At 45.8% G+C, this 19,886-nt stretch overlaps 1 protein-coding gene across 2 annotated transcripts in view; it reads right to left on the reverse strand.

The window, feature by feature from the left end:
* GALNT12 (polypeptide N-acetylgalactosaminyltransferase 12) overlaps nucleotides 1-19,886 on the reverse strand; it is a 51,802-nt gene that overhangs the window by 16,362 nt on the left and 15,554 nt on the right. The window contains exons 3-6 of one of the 2 annotated variants that reach the window (XM_050762127.1): nucleotides 17,544-17,660; nucleotides 11,357-11,526; nucleotides 7,731-7,920; nucleotides 2,462-2,647 (exon numbers count right to left, since the gene is read on the reverse strand). In XM_050762127.1, coding sequence (XP_050618084.1) covers nucleotides 2,462-2,647; nucleotides 7,731-7,920; nucleotides 11,357-11,526; nucleotides 17,544-17,629 — 632 coding nt within the window. In that variant the 5' untranslated portion in view covers nucleotides 17,630-17,660. The remainder of the gene's footprint in view (nucleotides 1-2,461; nucleotides 2,648-7,730; nucleotides 7,921-11,356; nucleotides 11,527-17,543; nucleotides 17,661-19,886) is intronic. The other variant, XM_050762126.1, reaches the window with a different exon arrangement.

The raw sequence follows: 19,886 nt of genomic DNA on the forward strand, positions 1-19,886 counted from the left end.
AATAGGGAAAAGGCCAGGTGTGGTGGCTCATACCTGTAATCCCAGCACTTTGGGAGGCTGAGGCGGGCGGATCTCCTGAGGTCAGGAGTTCGAGGCCAGCCTGGCCAATATGGCGAAACCCTGTCTCTACTAAAAAAATACAAAAATTAGCCAGGTGTGGTGGTGGGCACCTGTGCTCCCAGCTACTCAGGAGGCTAAGGCAGGAGAATCACTTGAATCCAGGAGGAAGAGGCTGCAGTGAGGCAAGATCGTGCCACTGCACTCCAGCCTGGGCGACAGAGCAAGACTCCAACTCAAAAAAAAAGAAATAGGGAAAGAAAACATTGAGAGCACAACCACTGAAAATGTTAACATCCTCCAGCATCGGGGCCTGCCCTGGACTCCAAGCGTGGCGTCAACTGAGAAGACAACAGCAACATCCCCAGTGGGAGGGAAGGTTCTAGAATACAAAGCACCTTCATGTGTGTTTATCCTAAAAATCTAGGAAATAGGCAGGGTGGATATGCTGGTACCTATTACACAGATGAGATAACTGAGGCACAGGGATATTATGGGATGGGGAGGATAGGTGCTCTGAGCATGTGGGGTAAGGGGGGCAATCAGAATTCATGGCTCCCCATGAATTCATGACAGGCTGCCTAAGTAGCCTGGATTAGAGCCTCCTACTCTGTGTCTCAGTTTCCAAACCTGTTCAGTGAGGGATTGAGCAGGATGTTCTCACTAAGGGCTCCTACAGAAGCCTGGGTGCCATTCTCAATTCCTTCCTTCCCCAATTCCTACTCAATTTCTCCCAATTCTTCCATCTTAACATCTCTGGAATCCACAGTGCCCACCATCTCCTGAACCATTGTTTCCGACCTGGAGGACTGCAGAGCCTCCTAATGGTATCCCTGCCCAAAATGGTCCCTCCAGGGCCCTCACCACATGGCATGCAGCACATGGTCAGGTCACTTCCTGCTCGGATCCCTTCAGTGGCTTCTATCTGCTCAGAGTCAGGTCCAAACCCCTTCCCTTGGCCCCACCCATCTCTCCAGCCTTATCTCTGGACACTCTCCTCGCTTGCTCCACTCCAGCCAGCAGCAGGTCATCTTAAGGTCAGGACTCTGGTGAAAGGATTCAGAAGCCCAACTGCCAAATGTGGATGCAGAACTAAGAGCCTCCTTCCGGTTCAACACACCAGTGGTGAGGCTGAAGTCCTGACCTCCTTCTGCCCAACTCCCACATCTGTCTCCCACTTGCTTCTGAACTTGGAAGGGGAGGAAGAAGCAAGGCTATCACTTCAACACCTCCAGAATGAGAGCTGCTGAGCCTCCCTTGGGCCCACTCTACTCAGACCTTGACTCACCCACTGGCCAGAGCGGGCTCTTCCACCTGCCATGGATCCACCCACACCCCAGGTCAAAGGGGCCTAACAATGTTTCCTCAAGAATGAACATATGACCAGCAATCCCCCTCCTAGGCATATACCCGAAAGAACAGAAAACAGAGACTCAAGCAGATAGAAGTACACCGATGTTCACGGCAGCATTATTTAACAATAACCAAAAGACAACCTAAGTGTCCACCAACAAAAGAATAAACAAAATGTGGCATATATGTACAAAGGAATATCACTCAGCCATCGCAAGGAAGGAAGCTTGAAAACATGATGTTAAGTGAAAGAAGCCAATTACAAAAGGACAAATATCGTATGATTCCTCTTACATGGGTCGCCTGAAAGAACAGAGGTTCCCAGGGGCTGCGAAGGGGAGAAAGGGAAGTTATTGCTTAGTTGGGGATATTTTCTGTGTGGATGATGAAAAAGCCCTGGAAACAGGTAAAGATTATGTTTGCACAATACTGTGAATGTGCTCGACACCACTAAAATTGCATGCTTTATTTAATTAATTTATTTTTTATAGAGACAGGGTCTCGCTCTATCACCCTGGCTGGAGTGCAATTGCGTGATCGTAGCTCACCAAAGCCTTGAACTCCTCGACTCAAGCCATCCTCCTATCTCAGCCTTCCAGCTAGCTAGGCCTACAGATACACACCACCATGCTCGGCTAATCTTTATTTTTTTGTAGAGATAGGTTCTTGCTATGTTGCCCAGGCTGGTCTCAAACTCCTGGACTCAAGCAATCCTCCCACCTTGGCTTCCCAAAGTACTGGGATTATAGGCATGAGCCACCATGCTCAGCCTAAAATTACATACTTCAAAATGGTTAAAATGGTAAATTCTCTATGAAGCATATTTTACTACAATTTAAAAATTAAATAAATAAAATATACTGACATAAAATTGACTTGTGTAGCAGACATGTTTAATAAAAATAAACAAATATTCTAGGCAAAAAAGTGGGAAGAGGAGAGGTAGTTAAGCTGACAGCTAATCATTCCACCCGAGGGCCTCTGCTGACAGGTCAGCCAGATGCAACGAGGCATGCTTAAAAAACAAGTCACCCAGAGGTCAGCTCCTGACCTGATGACATCGACGGGGGATCGCATCCGTATCCTCTCCCGCTCGGGAACCGTGTGCCACGTGAACACCAGCCTCCAGTCGAAACCGCCGATCTGGGGCTCCCCGGAGTTCCCCAGGTATTCGAAGGTGTTCCAGTCGATCACATCAATCACTGGGCACACAACTGCCGACTCCTCTTCATGGATCCTGAAAGCACCCAAGACATCCATCTGTTTCTCCTATGCAGACGGGCAGCAGGAAGACAATTGGGAAATTCAAGGGTGAATTCTTGTCTTCCTTCCAAAAAGAGGGAGGAACACCTGAGAAAGGCCTGCTTCTCTTATTCCAGGTGTCTGTAGCCGTGTCAGAGCCCTGGCAGGTGACCACCATGGGGGGGATCTGGGGGCCAGGGAGGGCTTTAAAACAAAAAGTGCCATGACTTTAATATGCTCTGATTCTATCCACGGACTTTCTGACCAAACACTCTATGATTTCAATTTCTCAGGAGTGCAAGAGGTTTAATCACAATGAAACATCTTAACATCAAGAAATACTTAACTCCTAAGAACAAAGGTGCACCCAGACCAAAGGGTCAGCTTTGGAATTAGAATATAAATTCTAATCCTGCTATTTATTTGCTGTGTGACATTAGCCAAGTCACCTAACTATGGCCTATGGTCACCTAACACAGAGCCTATGGCCTCAGTGGTAACACTGGAATTATAATATCCATTCAGAGGGTTAATGTGAGGATTTCCTGGGAAAATGTTTCTAAGATGGCTGGCAGAGAACCTGAAACTATTGTTATTTTTTTTAAATTTTTGTTATTGTGAAATATTACACATAGTGAAAAATGCTATAATTTCCTTTTGCAGGTATCAGCCTGTGTGTTGGTTTCAACTGTTCTCTCCACAACGTTATTACAAATCTGGCCATCCCTCAGCATGCTTCCAGGCCGTGTTTCTTTGCATTTGACACCACACCAGGAAAGATGGACTGAGACTAGACCACGTGTGAACACGAGATTTCCTTGAGTACATTTTGAGGAATGTTGTCTGGAATTTGAGACCTAAGAGTCACACCACACAGGACAATGAAACAGAGATCAACCAGAGTCAAGCTTTCAGTGTCCTTAGAATGGTGTGAGTCACGCCACACAGGACAATGAAACAGAGATCAACCAGACTCGAGCTTTCACTGTCCTTAGAATGACACCAGAAAGTCAGAGGGGACATTAGAAATACCACTGTGGGGTAAGAATGACAACTATCGGGGAAACTGCACTCTTCAGGACAGGTTGCATGAGACAGAGTCTCAGATCTGTGAGTTCCCCAAATTGAGGAACTTGCATACTAGGTATCCACCAACATCTGCTTATTTAGACATTGAGGGCATTATTTAAAAGGTTGAAAGGGCCAATATCAGACCTGCTGGGCAAGTTCCAGCTGGCCCCTGGCAAAGGCCAGCTCCCCCAGGAACTGATGGCTTGTGATCAAGCTGGCTGGAACCACAGACAGCCTAATTTTTACAAGAAGGGGAAAACTGGGGAATGCTGCACCAGCATTGGAGCATAGGACTCCCAGTCCTGGCTGGAGAATGTGCAAGACCCACAGGGATGCTATTGGCATCTGGGCCAGAACCATTCTCCACTGCACAGGGCTAATCTGCAGGATACTTGGCCTCCCTGATACACAAAATGCCAGGAACCCTACCTGGTTGACATGACAACCAAGAATGCCCTCCCACATTTCCAAAAGCCCCTGGATGGAAAGGGTTACCACTCCTGTCTGGGGCCACCTTAGGGACAGTCCATAGTCTGATATGTCCCAATGCTGGTGCACACCAAAGTCCCCTGGGGAGCTTTTGAAACATGCAGAAGCTGAGGCCCCAGCCCCAAGAGTCAGATCCAAATGGGACCAGACATTGGTGTGTTTAAAAAGCTCCCCAGGTTGAACCGGTATACACCGTTGGTGGGAATGTAAATTAGTACAACCTCTATGGACAACAGTTTGGAGGTCCCTCAAAAAACTAAAAATAGAGCTACCATATGATCCTGCAATTCTACTCCTAAGTACGTATATCCCAAAGAAAGGAAATCAGTGTATCGAAAAGATATCTGCACTCTCATGTTCATTGCAGCACTATTCACAATAACCAAGATTGGGAAGCAACCTCAGTGTCCATCAACAGATGAATGGATAAAGGATATGTGGTGCATATACTCACAATAGAGTACTATTCATCCGTAAAAAAGAATGAGGTGCTGTCATTTGCAACAACATGGATGGAACTGGAGGTCATTATGTTAGGTGAAATAAGCCAGGCACAGAAAGACAAACTTTGCATGTTTTCACTTATTTGTGGGAGCTAAAATGTAAAACAATTGAACTCATGTAGACAGAGAGCAGAAGGATGGTTACCAGAGGTTGGGAAGGGTAGTCGGCTGGGGGAGTAGGGATGGTTAATGGGTACAAAAAAATAGAAAGAATAAGACGTACTAGTTGCTAGCACAACAAAGTAACTATAGTAAAAAAAAATAATTTAATTGTACAGTTAAAAATAACTGGGTGGGCATGGTGGTTCATGCCTGTAATCCCAGCACTTTGGGAGGCTGAGATGGGCAAATCACTTGAGGTCAGGAGTTTGAGACCAGCCTGGCCAACATGGTGAAACCTCATCTCTACTAAAAATGTAAAAATTAGCCTGGCATGGTGGTGCACGCCTGTAATCCCAGCTACTCGGGAGGCTGAGTCAGGAGAACCATTTGAACCTGGGAGGCAGAGGCTGCAGTGAGCCGAGATCACCCTACTGTACTCTACCCTGGGCAACAGAGCGAGACTCTGTCATAGATAGATGGATAGAGAGATAGATAGAGAGAGAGAGAGAGAGAGACAGACAGAGAGAGAGAGAGAGAGAGATAAAAAAATACTAAGAGTATGACTGGGCCAGGTGCAGTGGCTCATGCCTATAATCCCAGCACTTTGGGAGGCTGAGGCGGGTGGATCACTGAGGTTAAGAGTTTGAGACCAGCCTGGCCAACATGGTGAAATTCTGTCCCTACTAAAAATACAAAAATTAGCTGGGCATGGTGGCACGTGCCTGTAGTCCCAGCTACTCAGGAAACTAAGGCAGGAGAATTGCTTGAACTTGGGAGGCAGAGGTCGCAGTAAGCCAGTATCATGCCACTGCCCTCCAGCCTGGGTGACAGAGTAAGACTCTGTCTAAAAAATAATAATAATAAAAATTTTAAAAAAAGAGTATGAGTGGATTATTAGTAACATAAAAATAAATACTTGAGGGGATGCATATCCCATTTACTCTGATGTGAGTATTATGCATTGCATGCCTGTATCAAAATATCTCATGTACCCCATAAATATATACACCTACTATTTACCCACAAAAATTAAAAATTAAAATATATATATTTTTAAAGTTCCCCAGGTATTTCTAATAGACGACCGAAGTGGAAAATCCCCTCATCTACAGGCATGCAGCAAGGAGGGGGCTGGCCCGTGTCCAAAGGGTGGGATGAAGAGGAATTCTAAAAGCATTAATCCATCAGTTGAAGAGAAAGAAATGTCCTCTCCCCATGACTTCAGACCTGCGTAGAGGTGGTCATCTACGAGTGCAGTGGGGGAACAGAGGAGGGGGAGCCCACTGGTCCAGGTTACAGAGGGAGCACTCGGCCATAACTGTGCTCTAAATAGTCTCCAGCTCTATCACAGGCCAGAGGAGCCTCAAATCTGCTGCTGGGGAAGTTCATCAGAGCTGAGGAGGAGAAAGAGATAGCTATAGCACCCGCAGCTGACAAGAAGCCAGGACAGTAGGAAGTGGCAGGGCAGGGGGCAGCTGGGTCACACCCAGAAAGGCAAGTGGGTCCCCAGCTCTTCCAGACAACCCTACCAACCACAATGTTGGTGTTTGTGGGGAAGCAGTTTCCCAGCTGCAGAGACCCTGCCCCTCCAACCCTTTGCCTGCTCCACAGAGGGGAAGCCAAGCAAAGATCCCTTCCTTCCTCTCCCACCTGGGGAGCTCCTGGTTGGCCCGCCCAGCTCCTGACTTCCATGACACAGAAACAGAAAGGGCAGAGAGACGAGGCAGAGCATGGGGAGGAAAGAGACAGAAGGAAACGAAAATTGGGCCCCAGTAGATGGTGGTTTCTTGATGGGGGAAGGTAGGAGGGTGAGAGTGAGATGCCGTGGAACAGCCAGGACAATGGCCTTGAGAACAGGGCCACATTATAACTTTCAGGGTCTCTTCCTCTAGAACAAGCAGACAGATTAAAAAGCATATTTTATGACTATACTGGTATAAAGACAAATACAGGCCGGGCGCGGTGGCTCACGCCTGTAATCCCAGCTTTCAGGGAGGCAGAGGTGGGAGGATAGCTTGAGCCCAGGAGTTCGAGACCTGCCTGGGTAATATAGCGAGACCCCGTTCTCCACAAAAAAAAAAAAAAAAAAAAAAAACAACAAAAAAAATAATAAAGACAAATACAATCCATGCTAGATTCATTATTACATACTCATTATTATGATATTCATTTTTCCCTTCTGATTTTAAAAGAAATACGTAACATTTATGTGGGTTCCTTCCAGTTTCATGGGCCCTAGGCATTGTTCCTCCTGGGTGTGAGGGATAAGCCAGCCCTGCTTGAAAGAAATACATCGAAATGTATATTCTCTAGGAGTGCCATTCTACTTGATTGAGGATTTTTAAAACTGTCTTGGTTGATGATACTTCCTCAGTTTTCTGCAACAAGCTCAGATAAGAAGGAATAATAAGGCCGGGTGTGGTGGCTCACGCTTGAGGTCAGGAGTTTGAGACCAGCCTGACCAAAGTGGTGAAACCCCATCTCTACCAAAAATACAAAATTAGCCGGGTGTGGTGGTGCATGCCTGTAATCTCAGCTACTCTGGAGGCTGAGGCAGGAGAATCACTTGAACCCGAGGCGGAGGTTGCAGTAAGCCGAGATCAGCCATTGCACTCCAGCCTGGGCAACAAGAGTGAAACTGTCTCAAAAAAATAAAAATAAAAAAGAAGAAATAATAAAAGCAAACAGTGACACAGGGCCTCCTCCAGCTGGCACTCGCAAGCAGCTGCCACGCACTAAATCATTTAATAGCCTCAACAGCCTAACGAAGCAGGGACTGCTCTCCTGCCCAGTGACAGAGGAGCAGCTGAGCCCAGGCAACCCGTTAACCCTCAAGTGACATGATGAGTCTGTTCCTCATGCTACCTACACCAGGTAACATGCTGTCTCTCCCGTGGTGGGCGGCTCACGCACCTCTGCAGCAGCGGCTCCAGCCACCCCTCGTGGCACTCACAGTGACAGTCTAGGAAGGTCAGGACATCGCCCCTCGCCGCAGACGCCCCCAGCAGCCGGGCTCGCACCAGGCCCTCTCTCTTGTTGGCGCGGATCAGGCGTACCTTGGGCAGTCCCGAAAGCTCATTGGCCAAGCGCTCCTTCAGGTGCTCTAGGGAGGCAAACAAAGCAACAGAGGTCACCGTGACAATCTTGGAGGAGTGCCTCATCCCAAGCCGGGGCCTTCTGGACCTCTGTGTCCCAAACAGAAGATGAAACAGACAGGTGCCTCCTTTGCTCTGCCACCTGGAACATCCTCACCTCACCCAGAACCAAGGTTGGAGGTGCTCTGAAGGCCAGGAGGAGGTTGGGGGAGGAATTCCAGAACCACCATTTGCTCCCCATCAAAACACATGCACGTTGAATTGTGCACTTCAAATGGGTGAATTGAATGGTGTGTGAATATATTTCAATAAAGCTGTTACAAAAAATGCTTTACAGTTTTGACTCATGAGCATTTAAAAACCAAAAAACACATGAACCATCTAATTGCAATTTTTATAAAAACAGTAGTTATGCTAATAGAAATTTTCTCAAGAATACTTTACAGTTTCAGTAGTAGTCACAATAATAATAGCAGCTAAAACTAAAGAGGACTTGCTATGCCAAGTACTACCGAGGCGATTTCTAGATAACCCATCTGATCCTCATAACAATCCTCTGAGGCAGGTACTAGTATTATCCCCATTTCACAGATGAGGGCACTGAGGCTGGGAAGGCTAAGTAACTTGCCCAAGGTCATAGAGTAAGTAAGTTGAAGAGCCATGAGGGCAACCCGGCTCCAAATTCTACAAGCTAACGCTACTGCCCAGAGCAGCCACCAGAGTGACAGCCTGTCTATAAATAAATAAATAAATAAAAGCATTCATTGGTTGATTTTTTTTTTTTTTTTTTTTTTGAGACAGGGTCTCACTGTGTCAGCCAGGCTAGAGTGCAGTGGTGCAATCACAGCTCAACCTCAACACAGCAGCCTCAACCTCTTGGGCTCAAGTGATCTTCCCACCTCAGCCTCCCAAGTAGCTGGGACTACAGGCGTGCGCCACCACACCTAGCTACTTTTTAAATTTTTTGTAGAGGTAGGGTCTTCCTATGCTTCCCAGGCTGGTCTCAAATTCCTGGGCTCAAGCAATCCTCCCACCTTGGCCTCCCAAAGTGCTGGGATTACAGGCATGAGCCACCGCACACAGCCAATTTTTAAAAAAATCCAAATTATAACCACAAATGAGTTGATGGCAGGAATAAGGCAGGTAACTTTGCAAGCAAAGCTAATTAGCTACAGTACCCAGTGAACCCATGAGTGCAGCGTGGCTGCCCTGCACTCATGATGGATCTTGTCAGTGTTAATTTTATGTTTGCCTGAACTGTCTCCCTGCATCTGAGAGGGCCTGACACCCTTTCATCAAGCTCACACTGACACTGCAGAAATGGTGGGGAGGGGAGGCAGGGCAGGACCTCCTAACTCACTACAGGTTAAAGCGGGACATCACGCCTGTTGTCCCAAGTTCCCACAATGACAGGAAGGGAAGCTTGGTCCACATTGCCTCACATTTTTATGAGAGAATTGAGATGTGTCAGAGGAATTCATACTGTATTCCTGCCTGCTGAGGCGCTATTTAATCCCATTATGATAAAATAAATAATCTGCTCTTTGCTTTTAGATTAATATATTTGTGAAATGCTGTTTATTTTGCAACTTTTTAAACATTATAAAAATAGAAATTATCATCTAACAAGAGCTCACTAAATGCCAAGCACCTACCCAGCACATTACCCTGTTCATCTCATTCAACACTCGTGATGATCCTACAAGGTAGAAGCTATTATTATTCCCATTTTATAGAGGCTGAAGCCAAGTTTGAAACTGGTTAGGGTCATTGCTCAAAGTTGTATAGTCGCTAGGGGTTAGAGGGGGATTCAATCTCATGCAGTGTGGCCCAGAACCAGTGTCTACACAGAGAGATTTAAAATAACCCTGGAGGAAAATGGAAAAAGGAAATGTAGATGAGCACCTACTATGTGCCAGCTGCTACATGAGGTTCTGTCCTATACATGATCCCATTTATTCCCCACTATAATTCTCTTGAGATAGGTGCAGACAGACTCATTCACAGGTGAGAAACCAAGGCTCAGAAAAGACAAGCAACTCACCCAAGGCACTATAACTGGATCACGGGAAAGCTCACCTCAGACCCAGGTGCCCTAACCCCAGAACCTAACACCTTCTAGGCTACAGTCAGCACCAAACCCCAGCCTGGCTTACCCCAGCCTGGCTTACACACTGTCACAGACACTGCTCCTTGTGCCTTAAACCCATTCTCCCTGTGACCTGTAACTGAGCACACAGCCAGCAGGATAAAGGTCACAGCTCCCAGCCTCCCTTGCAGCTACACGTGGCCAGGCAACCACGCTCTGCTCAATGGGATGTGTGGAGAACTTCCAAGCAGTGCCCTCAGGAGGAAGGGTGTGGCTCTCCTTCCCCTTTAAGCCTTCTGGTTGAACAGAGTGAGCAGGAGGTGAAAAGCCAGCCCGGTCCACAAGGACCAAGGCAGCAGGGCACCCTAGAGAAGGTGGGAACAGGTGCAGAAGCAGCTGAGGCCCCATTCACCAAGGAGCCACCACATCCATTCTAGACTAGCACACCAGATTTGTGATGTGAGAAGTCTATTTTTATCTTGTGTGAGTCACTATTGAGTCTGTGAAAACAGCCCAATGCACATGCCTATTAGAACACACAGAGGCCAGTTTTGAAGTCAGAGCAAGTGCAGTGTCTGAGGCAGCAGATGCCCCATCAGCAGGGATTGCTTCCCTTTGAGACAGGCTGTAGAGACTAAGCCCACAGCTCTACCTGCTGTTACAGCCTTGACACTTGCCCTTGGTTAAGCTTAGCTGCTCTCACTTCAGCTAGCCCAAGGATTCACGGGCTGATGCTACTCCATTGGCACTGCCAGTTCCGGCCAAGCCAAGACTCTGCTACATGTGGGTGCCACAGAGGCCCCTCCACCCTTCTTTGCCTCCATCCTCACCCAGCCCCTCCCCTGCCATCGACCATTCCCCACACAGCTGGCTCAGCGAGCTCCTCAGATGGACCTAGACCTTACTGTCCCCAAAGCTCCCCATCAAGCTCACACTTAAGCCTCAACCCTTATGGCGGCCTCCAAGGCCCTACCAGATCTGGGCCTGCCCATCCTGCAACCTCACCTCCTAAATCACCTCCACTGGCCAATGGTTGTCCCAGAAACTGCCCAGAGAATGCCCTGCTCCTTCCAGTTTCCCACACCTGCTGTCTCTGGGCCACTATCTCTGATGTCTTCTTTGGGTGCAGGGGGACACAGGAAGCCCATCCTTGCTGGGCCTACTTGAATGCCCCGCTCCTTCCAGTTTCCGTGCCTGCTGTTTCTGGGCTGCTATCCCGAGGTCTTCTTTGGGTGCGGGGGACACAGGAAGCCCATCCTTACTGGGTCTACTCTAGCCCTCCTGCATCCCAGTCTTACCTCCCAGACACTGCCACAGAAGAACAGGCTCTTCCCAGAGCCCTGGCCAGGACTCACCTCTATCACTGTAGTCATCTACAAGGATCACTTCTTCTAGCAGGATATCCGGGGATGTCTCAAGGACACTGTAAACTGTCCGAAGGAGAGTTGACCAGGCTTCATTATAAAATGCTATGATAACAGATGTCCTGGGCAAATTATCATAATCATATTTCTTCTCTTTGCACCTGCAAATACAGCGCAACTTCAGGAACTGAGGATCTAGCCCAGGCTGGCACTGGGGATGGAGTGACAAAGGGGACATCAGTTCATGGTCCCCTGGGGAAGGGGACATAATCTGCTGAAAGATCTTCCGGAGCTCCCCTTTTGGCAGTAGGGGCCCCAGCAGACTCCAAGAAAGGTCCTAACCATGATACCCACCTAGCTTTTACTGTGGAATATTGTTCTAAGCTGTCAAGCAACTTTTGGATTTGAGTAACATACAAACCAGGCAGAATCAGAAGGAAGGGAATTGGCACTTCTTTCTTCCCCATCGCCCTCCTCTCTGTCTACTCTGCCCCAATCTCACTCCCAGACCTTTGCTCAGACTGTTCCCTCTGCCTGGAATGCCCCTTCCTCCCTTCTCTAGTTGGCAAGCTCCCAGCTCAGGCCTGTTCTCCTTTGTGAACTACCCGGGACCACCTATCTCAGGCAGTTGTTATCTCCTCAATGCTCCTCCAGCACCCGGCCCACCTCCACCTCAGCATGCACCACTCGCAGTATTCTGAGTCCTCATGTACCACTGTACCACTCCCTACCTTCTTCCAGCATCCAATACTGTCTAGGCTTAGCAAAGGTAGTATCCCAAATGCATAAACTAGAATTGGGGCTAGGACCTATGAACACTCCAGGAAGGACTCTGCAGAGGACACTGGTTACCTCCCCAAAATCCCCACTGCCACCCACCCCCCAAGATGTGGTAGTCATGTGGTGGGGTGAGGCTGAGCCCACTCAACGCCAGCAGTGGGCCTGACTGGCAGTGATTAGAACCAATAAGCTCCCTCTTTGTTTAGCAATTTGCTGTCACTTTGAACTGAAGTTTCCCTGGTTGACACAGAATTCTATCCTGAGTGACTGATGACAAATTCCCAGTGTCATGGGACTGACTAAGGGGCAGTACCTGGAGACCATCAGTGGGAAGTAGCTGATGGCAAGGTGGGAGAGCAACACCATGGGGATATCAGAAGGGGCAGAGTTTGAATGCTAGGGGCTGGCCAAAGGTTAGACCAAGAGATCAGTTAGATATTCAAGAAGGGCGTGAAATGCTGGAGACCAGCCAGGCTCCCTGGATTGCTAAGGCAAGGCCTTCCCAGATAAGTTAAGTGACAGATCAAAGAGGACAGGAGCAAAGATGCCAAACTAGGCAGGAGGAGGAGGGAAACTGACATCTGCTGTCTACCACATGCCAGCATTGTGTTACTGGGCCCTTTATCAGTCAGTCACCAAAAACTTCCTGAGCACCTACTGTGTGCCAGATAGGCCAGGCCCCTGCTCCCATGGAGCTCATATTCAGGGGACAGTAATCAACTAAACAAACAAATCAGGAATTCAGAAAGTGGTAGTGCTATGGAAAATGGAAAGGAGAGTGATGAAAGAGAACAACTTTGAAACTATGGAAGTGAGAAACAGAGGAGTGCAGAGGGGGAAGGAGAGCAACTATAGGACAGGTAATCTGGGAGCAGCACTTGGAGGAGGTGACATTTAGGATGAGACCGGAATGATGAGCCCCATGAAAAGTTAAGGAAGAGCCCTTAGCATACAAAAGTATTTGTTTTTTCCTCTTTTACTTAACTATTAGAATTTTGTTTTGTTTTGTTTGTTTTTGAGACTGAGTCTCGCTCTGTCGCCCAGGCTGGAGCACAGTGGCACGATCTCGGCTCACTGCAAGCTCTGCCTCCCGGGTTCACATTATTATCCCACCTCAGCCTCCCGAGTAGCTGGGACTACAAGTGCCCACCACCACGCCCGGCTAATTTTGTTTTTGTATCGTTAGTAGAGACGGGGTTTCACTGTGTTAGCCAGGATGGTCTTGATCTCCTGACTTCGTGATCTGCCCACCTCGGCCTCCCAAAGTGCTGGGATTACAGGCGTGAGCCACTGCGCCTGGCCAGAAATTTCAACATTAAAAAAGCAGAACAGGGCCGGGCACAATGGCTCACGCCTGTAATCCCAGCACTTTCAGAGCCTGAGGCCAGCAGATCACTTGAGGCCAGGAGTTCGAGACCAGCCTGACCAACATGGCGAAACCCCATCTCTACTAAAAATACAAAAATGAGCCAGGCATGGTGGCACATGCCTGTAATCCCAGCTACTTGGGGAGCTGAGGCATGAGCATCACTTGAACCCCAGGAGATGGGGGTGGCAGTGAGCCAAGATTGTGCCACTGTACTCTCGATTCATCTATGTCAACACCACTCCCTCTGCCCCAGATTATTTGTAAAGAAAATCCAGCATATTGTAGCATCTAAAAATAGTTCAATATGTGTCTCTAACAGGTAAGGACTCCTTTTAAATACACATAGTAACTTTGTCATACCTTAGAAAATTACTTTTGTGCTCCAGTCTACAGTATTTCAACAAAGTGGAGCAGCCCTGGGTTGGAAGACACGACATTCTTTAATGAACCAATAAGAAGAGATACCACCCCACACTCGTCAAAATGACCATTATTAAAAAGTCAAAAAACAACAGATGCTGGCGAAGTTGTGGAGAAAGAGGAAAGCTTTTACACTGCTGGTGGGAGTATAAATTAGTTCAACTATTGGGGAAGAGAGTGTGGCGATTCCTCAAAGACTTAGAGGCAGGAATGCCATTTGACCCAGCAATTCCATTACTGGGTACACACCCAGTGGAATATAAATCATTCTACTATAAAGATATATGCACGCATACGTTCATTGCAGTATTATGCACAATAGCAAAGACATGGAATCAATCTAAATGCCCATCGATGAAAGAAAATGTGGTATATATATACCATGGAATGCTACACAGCCATAAAAAGGAATGAGATTATGTCTTTTGCAGGGACATGGATGGAGCTGGAAGCCATCATCCTCAGCAAACTAATGCAGGAACAGAAAACCAAATACCACATGTTCTCACTTAAAAGTGAGAGCTGAATTATGAGAACACATGGATACATGGAGGGGAACAACACACACTGGGAACTGTTGTGGGGGGTGGGAGGAGGGAGAGCATCAGGAAGAATAGCTAATGCATGCTGGGCTTAATACCTAGGTGATAAGATGGTCTGTACAGCAAACCACCATGGCACACGTTTACCTATGTAACAAACCTGTACATCCTGCACAGGTACCTATAAACTTAAAAGTGGGGGGAAAAAAGACAAGTGCTGCCTAGCATAATGGTAAGATGCATTGATTTTTAAGACACATGCTAATTTTAGAAATGTTGAAATGTGGGAAAAAATGCGCCTCTGAATTGATGACATGTAGTACTTCATTTTACCTTCAAAATGACTTCCTATGTTAGCATTTATTGTTCCCATGTTAAAGGCTAAGAAAGGTGGAGTGACTTGGTCGGTTCACAGAGCACATGCTAGTGTGTACCGGGCTGAGATCTTTGTGTCGAGGGACCTTGTTGCAGGGTTCTGGCTTGTTCCTTCTACCCAACAGGAGGCTCAGGTGGGCCATCTGAATCTAAAGATCCCTGTATCACATCTCCCCACCTGGCCTTCCCTCCCACCAAGATAAGGACAATTTCTCTTCTCCTTCTCAGAGTCCAGGGTCCTCTTCCCTGGAATGAGTTCCAGGTCCCTCTTGCTAATGCCAGGACAGCCTCTACAGCAAGTTCCAAGGCTCCCTGGCAGTGGCGTTGCTCTGCTGTCACTGGGATGATTTCCCTTCAGCTGTGAACAGGCTTATCTGAGAATCTCTGATAGGGGCTGGGGCTGTTCTTGCCAGCTTTATATACTCACCCCTGCTGCATCTGGAGGCCCTGCTCTGGGTGCTTGAGAAAAGGTCAGCCCAGGCTGGAAGCATGAAAGCTGTGGTGTGGTGAAGACACTGGGCATCCCCACCAGCACCTAGCCAGCCAGGAGTCGAATCCCCAGACACCATAGGCTTTCAACTCATGCAAGTAGTTAACTTAGCACTGACCCTGTGGAAGGCTTTGTGCTCCAGAGAAGAGAGTCTGGTCCACATTCAAAGGGAGGAGAAAGTGGCTCCATCTCTTGGACAGAGGCTATCAGAGAATTCGTGGACATATTTTAAAACTACCACACATGAAAAGCAGGAGAAACAGTGTATGACTTCCAAGACTACATCATAAAACACTGATGATTCCTCTTTGTTTCCTCAATGGAATGTATCATCCATTCTGGAGAAAGCCGGCTGCCATGCTGTGAGGATACTCAAGCAGCCCTATGGAGAAGTCTATGTGGCAAGCAACCGAGGTTTCCTGCCAACAGCCAGTACAATCTATCCAGCCACGTGAATGAGCCATTTTGGAATCAGAACCTCCAGCCCCACCCAATTATGCCTTCAGGGGATCAAAATCCCAAGTGACATCTTGGCTATAATCTCAAGAGAGATTCCAAGCCAGAACCACCCAGTTAAGCTATTCCTAAATTCCTAGTCCATAGAAACTGTGTGAAATAACAAGTGTTTATTGCTATTTTAAGCCACTAAATTTTGCGGTAATACACACCATAAAATAAATCACAAGGAAAGTATCTGACAGACCTAAACTGAGACATTTTATAAACCAATGGGGTTACTGGATTAGGAAGGAAAAATCTTGCTACAAAAGTTGGGACAGCTGGCCGGGCACAGTGGCTCACACCTGTAATCCCAGCACTTTGGGAGGCCAAGGCGGGCGGATCACCTGAGGTCAGGAGTTTGAGATAAGCCTGACCAACATGGTGAAACCCCATCTCTACTAAAAGTACAAAAAAATTAGCTGGGCATGGAGGTGCCTGCCTGTAATCCCAGCTACTCAGGAGGCTGAGGCAGGAGAATCGCTTGAACCCAGGAGGGTTGCAGTGAGCCAAGATCACTCCATTGCACTCCAGACTGGGCAACAGAGCGAGACTTCGTCTTAAAAAAAAAAAAAAGAAAAAAGTTGGGACAGCTATAGACATCCAATATTGGATAAATATCCTGAACTTGATATTACATCACGGTATCATGAGAGAATGTCCTTGTTCTTTGAAAATACATGCTGAAGTAGAGACAGGTAAAGAACTGTTATTTCTGTAACTTACTCTCAAATGTGTATAATATTAGAGTAGACATACAGAAAGAGAAAAAGTAAGTAAATGGGCCAAAACAATAATGGGTGGATCTAGGCGGAGGATTTATAGAAGTTTGTTATGCTAGTCTCATAAATTTTCTCCAGGTTTAAATTTTTCCAAATTAAAACTTAAATATAAAAAGAGGGAAAAAAGGTCTAATGTTGTGAAGGATACACCCAAACACCAAGTCCATTCTGATCTATAGCTATGTATCTCAATTTTAGTAGCCCTTACAAATGCCCTCCTCAATCTCATTATTTCTCATATCTACCAAAACATCCCCACTCTGGGCCGGGTGCGGTGGCTCATGCCTGTAATCCCAGCACTTTGGGAGGCGGAGGTGGGTGGATCACGAGGTCAGGAGTTCAAGACCAGCCTGGCCAACATAGTGAAACCCTGTCTCTACTAAAAATACAAAAATTGGCCAAATGTGGTGGTGGGCGCCTATAGTCCCAGCTACTAGGGAGGCTGAGGCAGGAGAATTGCTTGAACCTGGGAGGCGGAGGTTGCAGTGAGCCGAGATTGTGCCATTGCACTCCAGCTTGGGCAACAAGAGCAAAACTGCGTCTCAAAAAAAACACAAAACAAAAAACAAAAAACAAAAACAAAAAGAAACATCCTCCCTCCAACAAACACATGTTATAGCAAATGGTAAACATATGTGTGTGTTATAAAAATATTAATAACTATGTCTTGATTATTAAGCCCCTGAGTACTAGACAGGATGCATAGAAAAGCTAGATTGTGTTGAGTTGTAGCCCACCAGGAGCCTCAGAAAGAATTAACTGTGAGGCCGGGCACGGTGGCTCACACTTGTAATCCCAGCATTTTGAGAGGCCAAGGCAGGAGGATAGCTTGAGCCCAGGAGTTGGAAATCAGCCTGGGCAACATGTCAAAAACAGGTCTCTACCAAAAATACAAAAATTAGCTGGACATGGTGGCACACACCTGTAGTCCCAGCTACTCAGGAGGCTGAGGTGGAAGGATGGTTTGAGCCAGGGAGGCGGGGTGGCAGTGAGCTGAGACGGCGCCATTGTGCTCCAGCCTGGGCAACACAGTCAGATCCTGTCTCAAAAAAAAAAAAAACTGAAAAGACAAAAAGAAAAATTAATTGCTCACACTACATGAAAAACAAAAGTGTTTTTGTGAAACCTAAAATAAAGATTTTTTTTCTTAAGATGCTGCTAAAACTTTGTTTCAAATATGCACAAGTTCAAGAGAAATAAGTGACAATAAGGACGGTGAAGTGAGGTTTTCAAAGTGAAGTGCATTCAGTGTAAAGAACTATCCTTTAGTCTGAAATCACATCCCTACTATTTTGGATGAAAATTTATTTCTTCTCTGCTTGACAAAACAGAGTTGGAACTATATGTCAGCCCTGCTTTTTTTTTTGTTTTTTGTTTTTTATGTGTTTCCACTAAAACCAATGGCCTACGGCCACCATTCTGGAATGTCTAGGTGGGCTCTTTATTTGTGTCATCTAAATCACAAGAAGGCTGGGTAGCAATTTTTCAATTAACATTCAGAGCTTTAAAATGTTCCTCTTTTATTTGATCTCATATCACTATACATAAACATTTCTTGCCAAAGTAAATAATCAGAATACCCTGAAGGAGGCTTGTTCTAAAACTTTTTCTTTGTAACATTATTTATAATAGCAAAAAGTTGTAAACAATTTCAACGTCCAACAAGAAGAAAATATAGTATAGTATGGCTGCATGAGGAAATCATGGCCATGTATTTTCAGCACGCCTTGTACTTTACCTGGTAATAACTGCACCCTTTGTTGAGTTCTTACTACATGAGAGGCACCATGTAAAACAACAAAATAACTTTTTTAGAGAATATTTAATGATAAAGGAAAATGGTCACACTATAATGTTAAATCAAAAAGGCAGGGTAGAAATCTACAAATAGCCAGTTCGAGAAACAACCACGTGTATGTGAGTGCGTTCACACATAAACAATAAACAATAGAAATATGCCAAAATGATATCAATGGTGATCTCTAAGAATTGAGATTAATACTGATTCTTATTTAATTTTTTATATTTTTGTGCATTCTAACATTGTCCTAAAGTGAACAACTACAATTTTCATAATCACAAAGAAACATCATTTTTTAAAGATTAAAGATTAGATCATGTTTCTTTAGCTCCTCATAGCAAATGCCTTCATTGATCAATAATTTAATACTCTACCCTTTCTTATTTTCTTGTCCTGGTATAGTTTGTTTCTTTTTTGAAAACATCTCCTAAAGGCATTCTGTTTTACGAGGTTCAATACCCAATGTTCCTTGACTTACAGTGGGGTTACATCCCAATAAACTCATCATAAGTTGAAAACATTCCAAGTAGAAAATGCATTTAATACACCTAACCTACTAAACATCACAGCTTAGCCTAGCCTATCTTAAATGTGCTCAGAACACTTCCATTAGTCTACAGTTGGGCAAAATCATCTAACACAAACCTACTGTATAATAAAGTATTGGACATCTCATAGAATTTATCAAATATGTATCAAAAGTGAAAACCAGAATGGTTGCATGGGTACTATGATAGAGTTGAAAAATTTTAAGTCAAACCATCTTAAATCGGAGATTGTCTGTATATCTTTTTGAAATGTCTCTAAGTTTCCTTCCAGAAAAAAACACTTTCTCCTTTTCCTGACTGATAAAAGCTGTGCATCCTTTGATCATACAAAGACAGCTAAGGATCACTTTAGGGTTCCACTTCTGCCTTGAGGACAAAAGGAAGCTCAGAACTGGATTTAATGCCACATCACAGCACACAATCATTTCCCTTCGTTTCTGGTATATTACATGTGCGTTGTAAGGGTAGAGACTGAGTTGTGTCTGTCTCTGTATTTTCAGCACGCCTTGTTCTTTACCTGGTAATAACAGTACCATTTGTTGAGTGCTTACTACAGGAGAGGCACCATATAAGCATTTTACACACATTACTTCATGTAGCCTTTATAACAACTCTACTGGGTAGGGACTACAACAATCTCTGCTAGTAGAATATTTATTTATGTATTATATGGATATGAATGAATTAATGGATGCAGTTAATGCCTCTTGAACTTTATTTTATTTATTTATTTTTTTTGCCCAGGCTGGAGTGCAGTGGGGGGATCTTGGCTCACTGCCACCTCTGCCTCCCGGGTTCAAGCAATTCTCCTGCCTTAGCCTCCCAAGTAGCTGGGATTACAGGCGCCCACCATCATGCTAGGCTAATTTTTGTATTTTTAGGAGAGACAGGCTTTCACCATGTTGGCCAGGCTGGT

The sequence above is a fragment of the Macaca thibetana genome, chromosome 15, assembly GCF_024542745.1.
Source record: "Macaca thibetana thibetana isolate TM-01 chromosome 15, ASM2454274v1, whole genome shotgun sequence".
NCBI classification, from domain to species: domain Eukaryota; kingdom Metazoa; phylum Chordata; class Mammalia; order Primates; family Cercopithecidae; genus Macaca; species Macaca thibetana.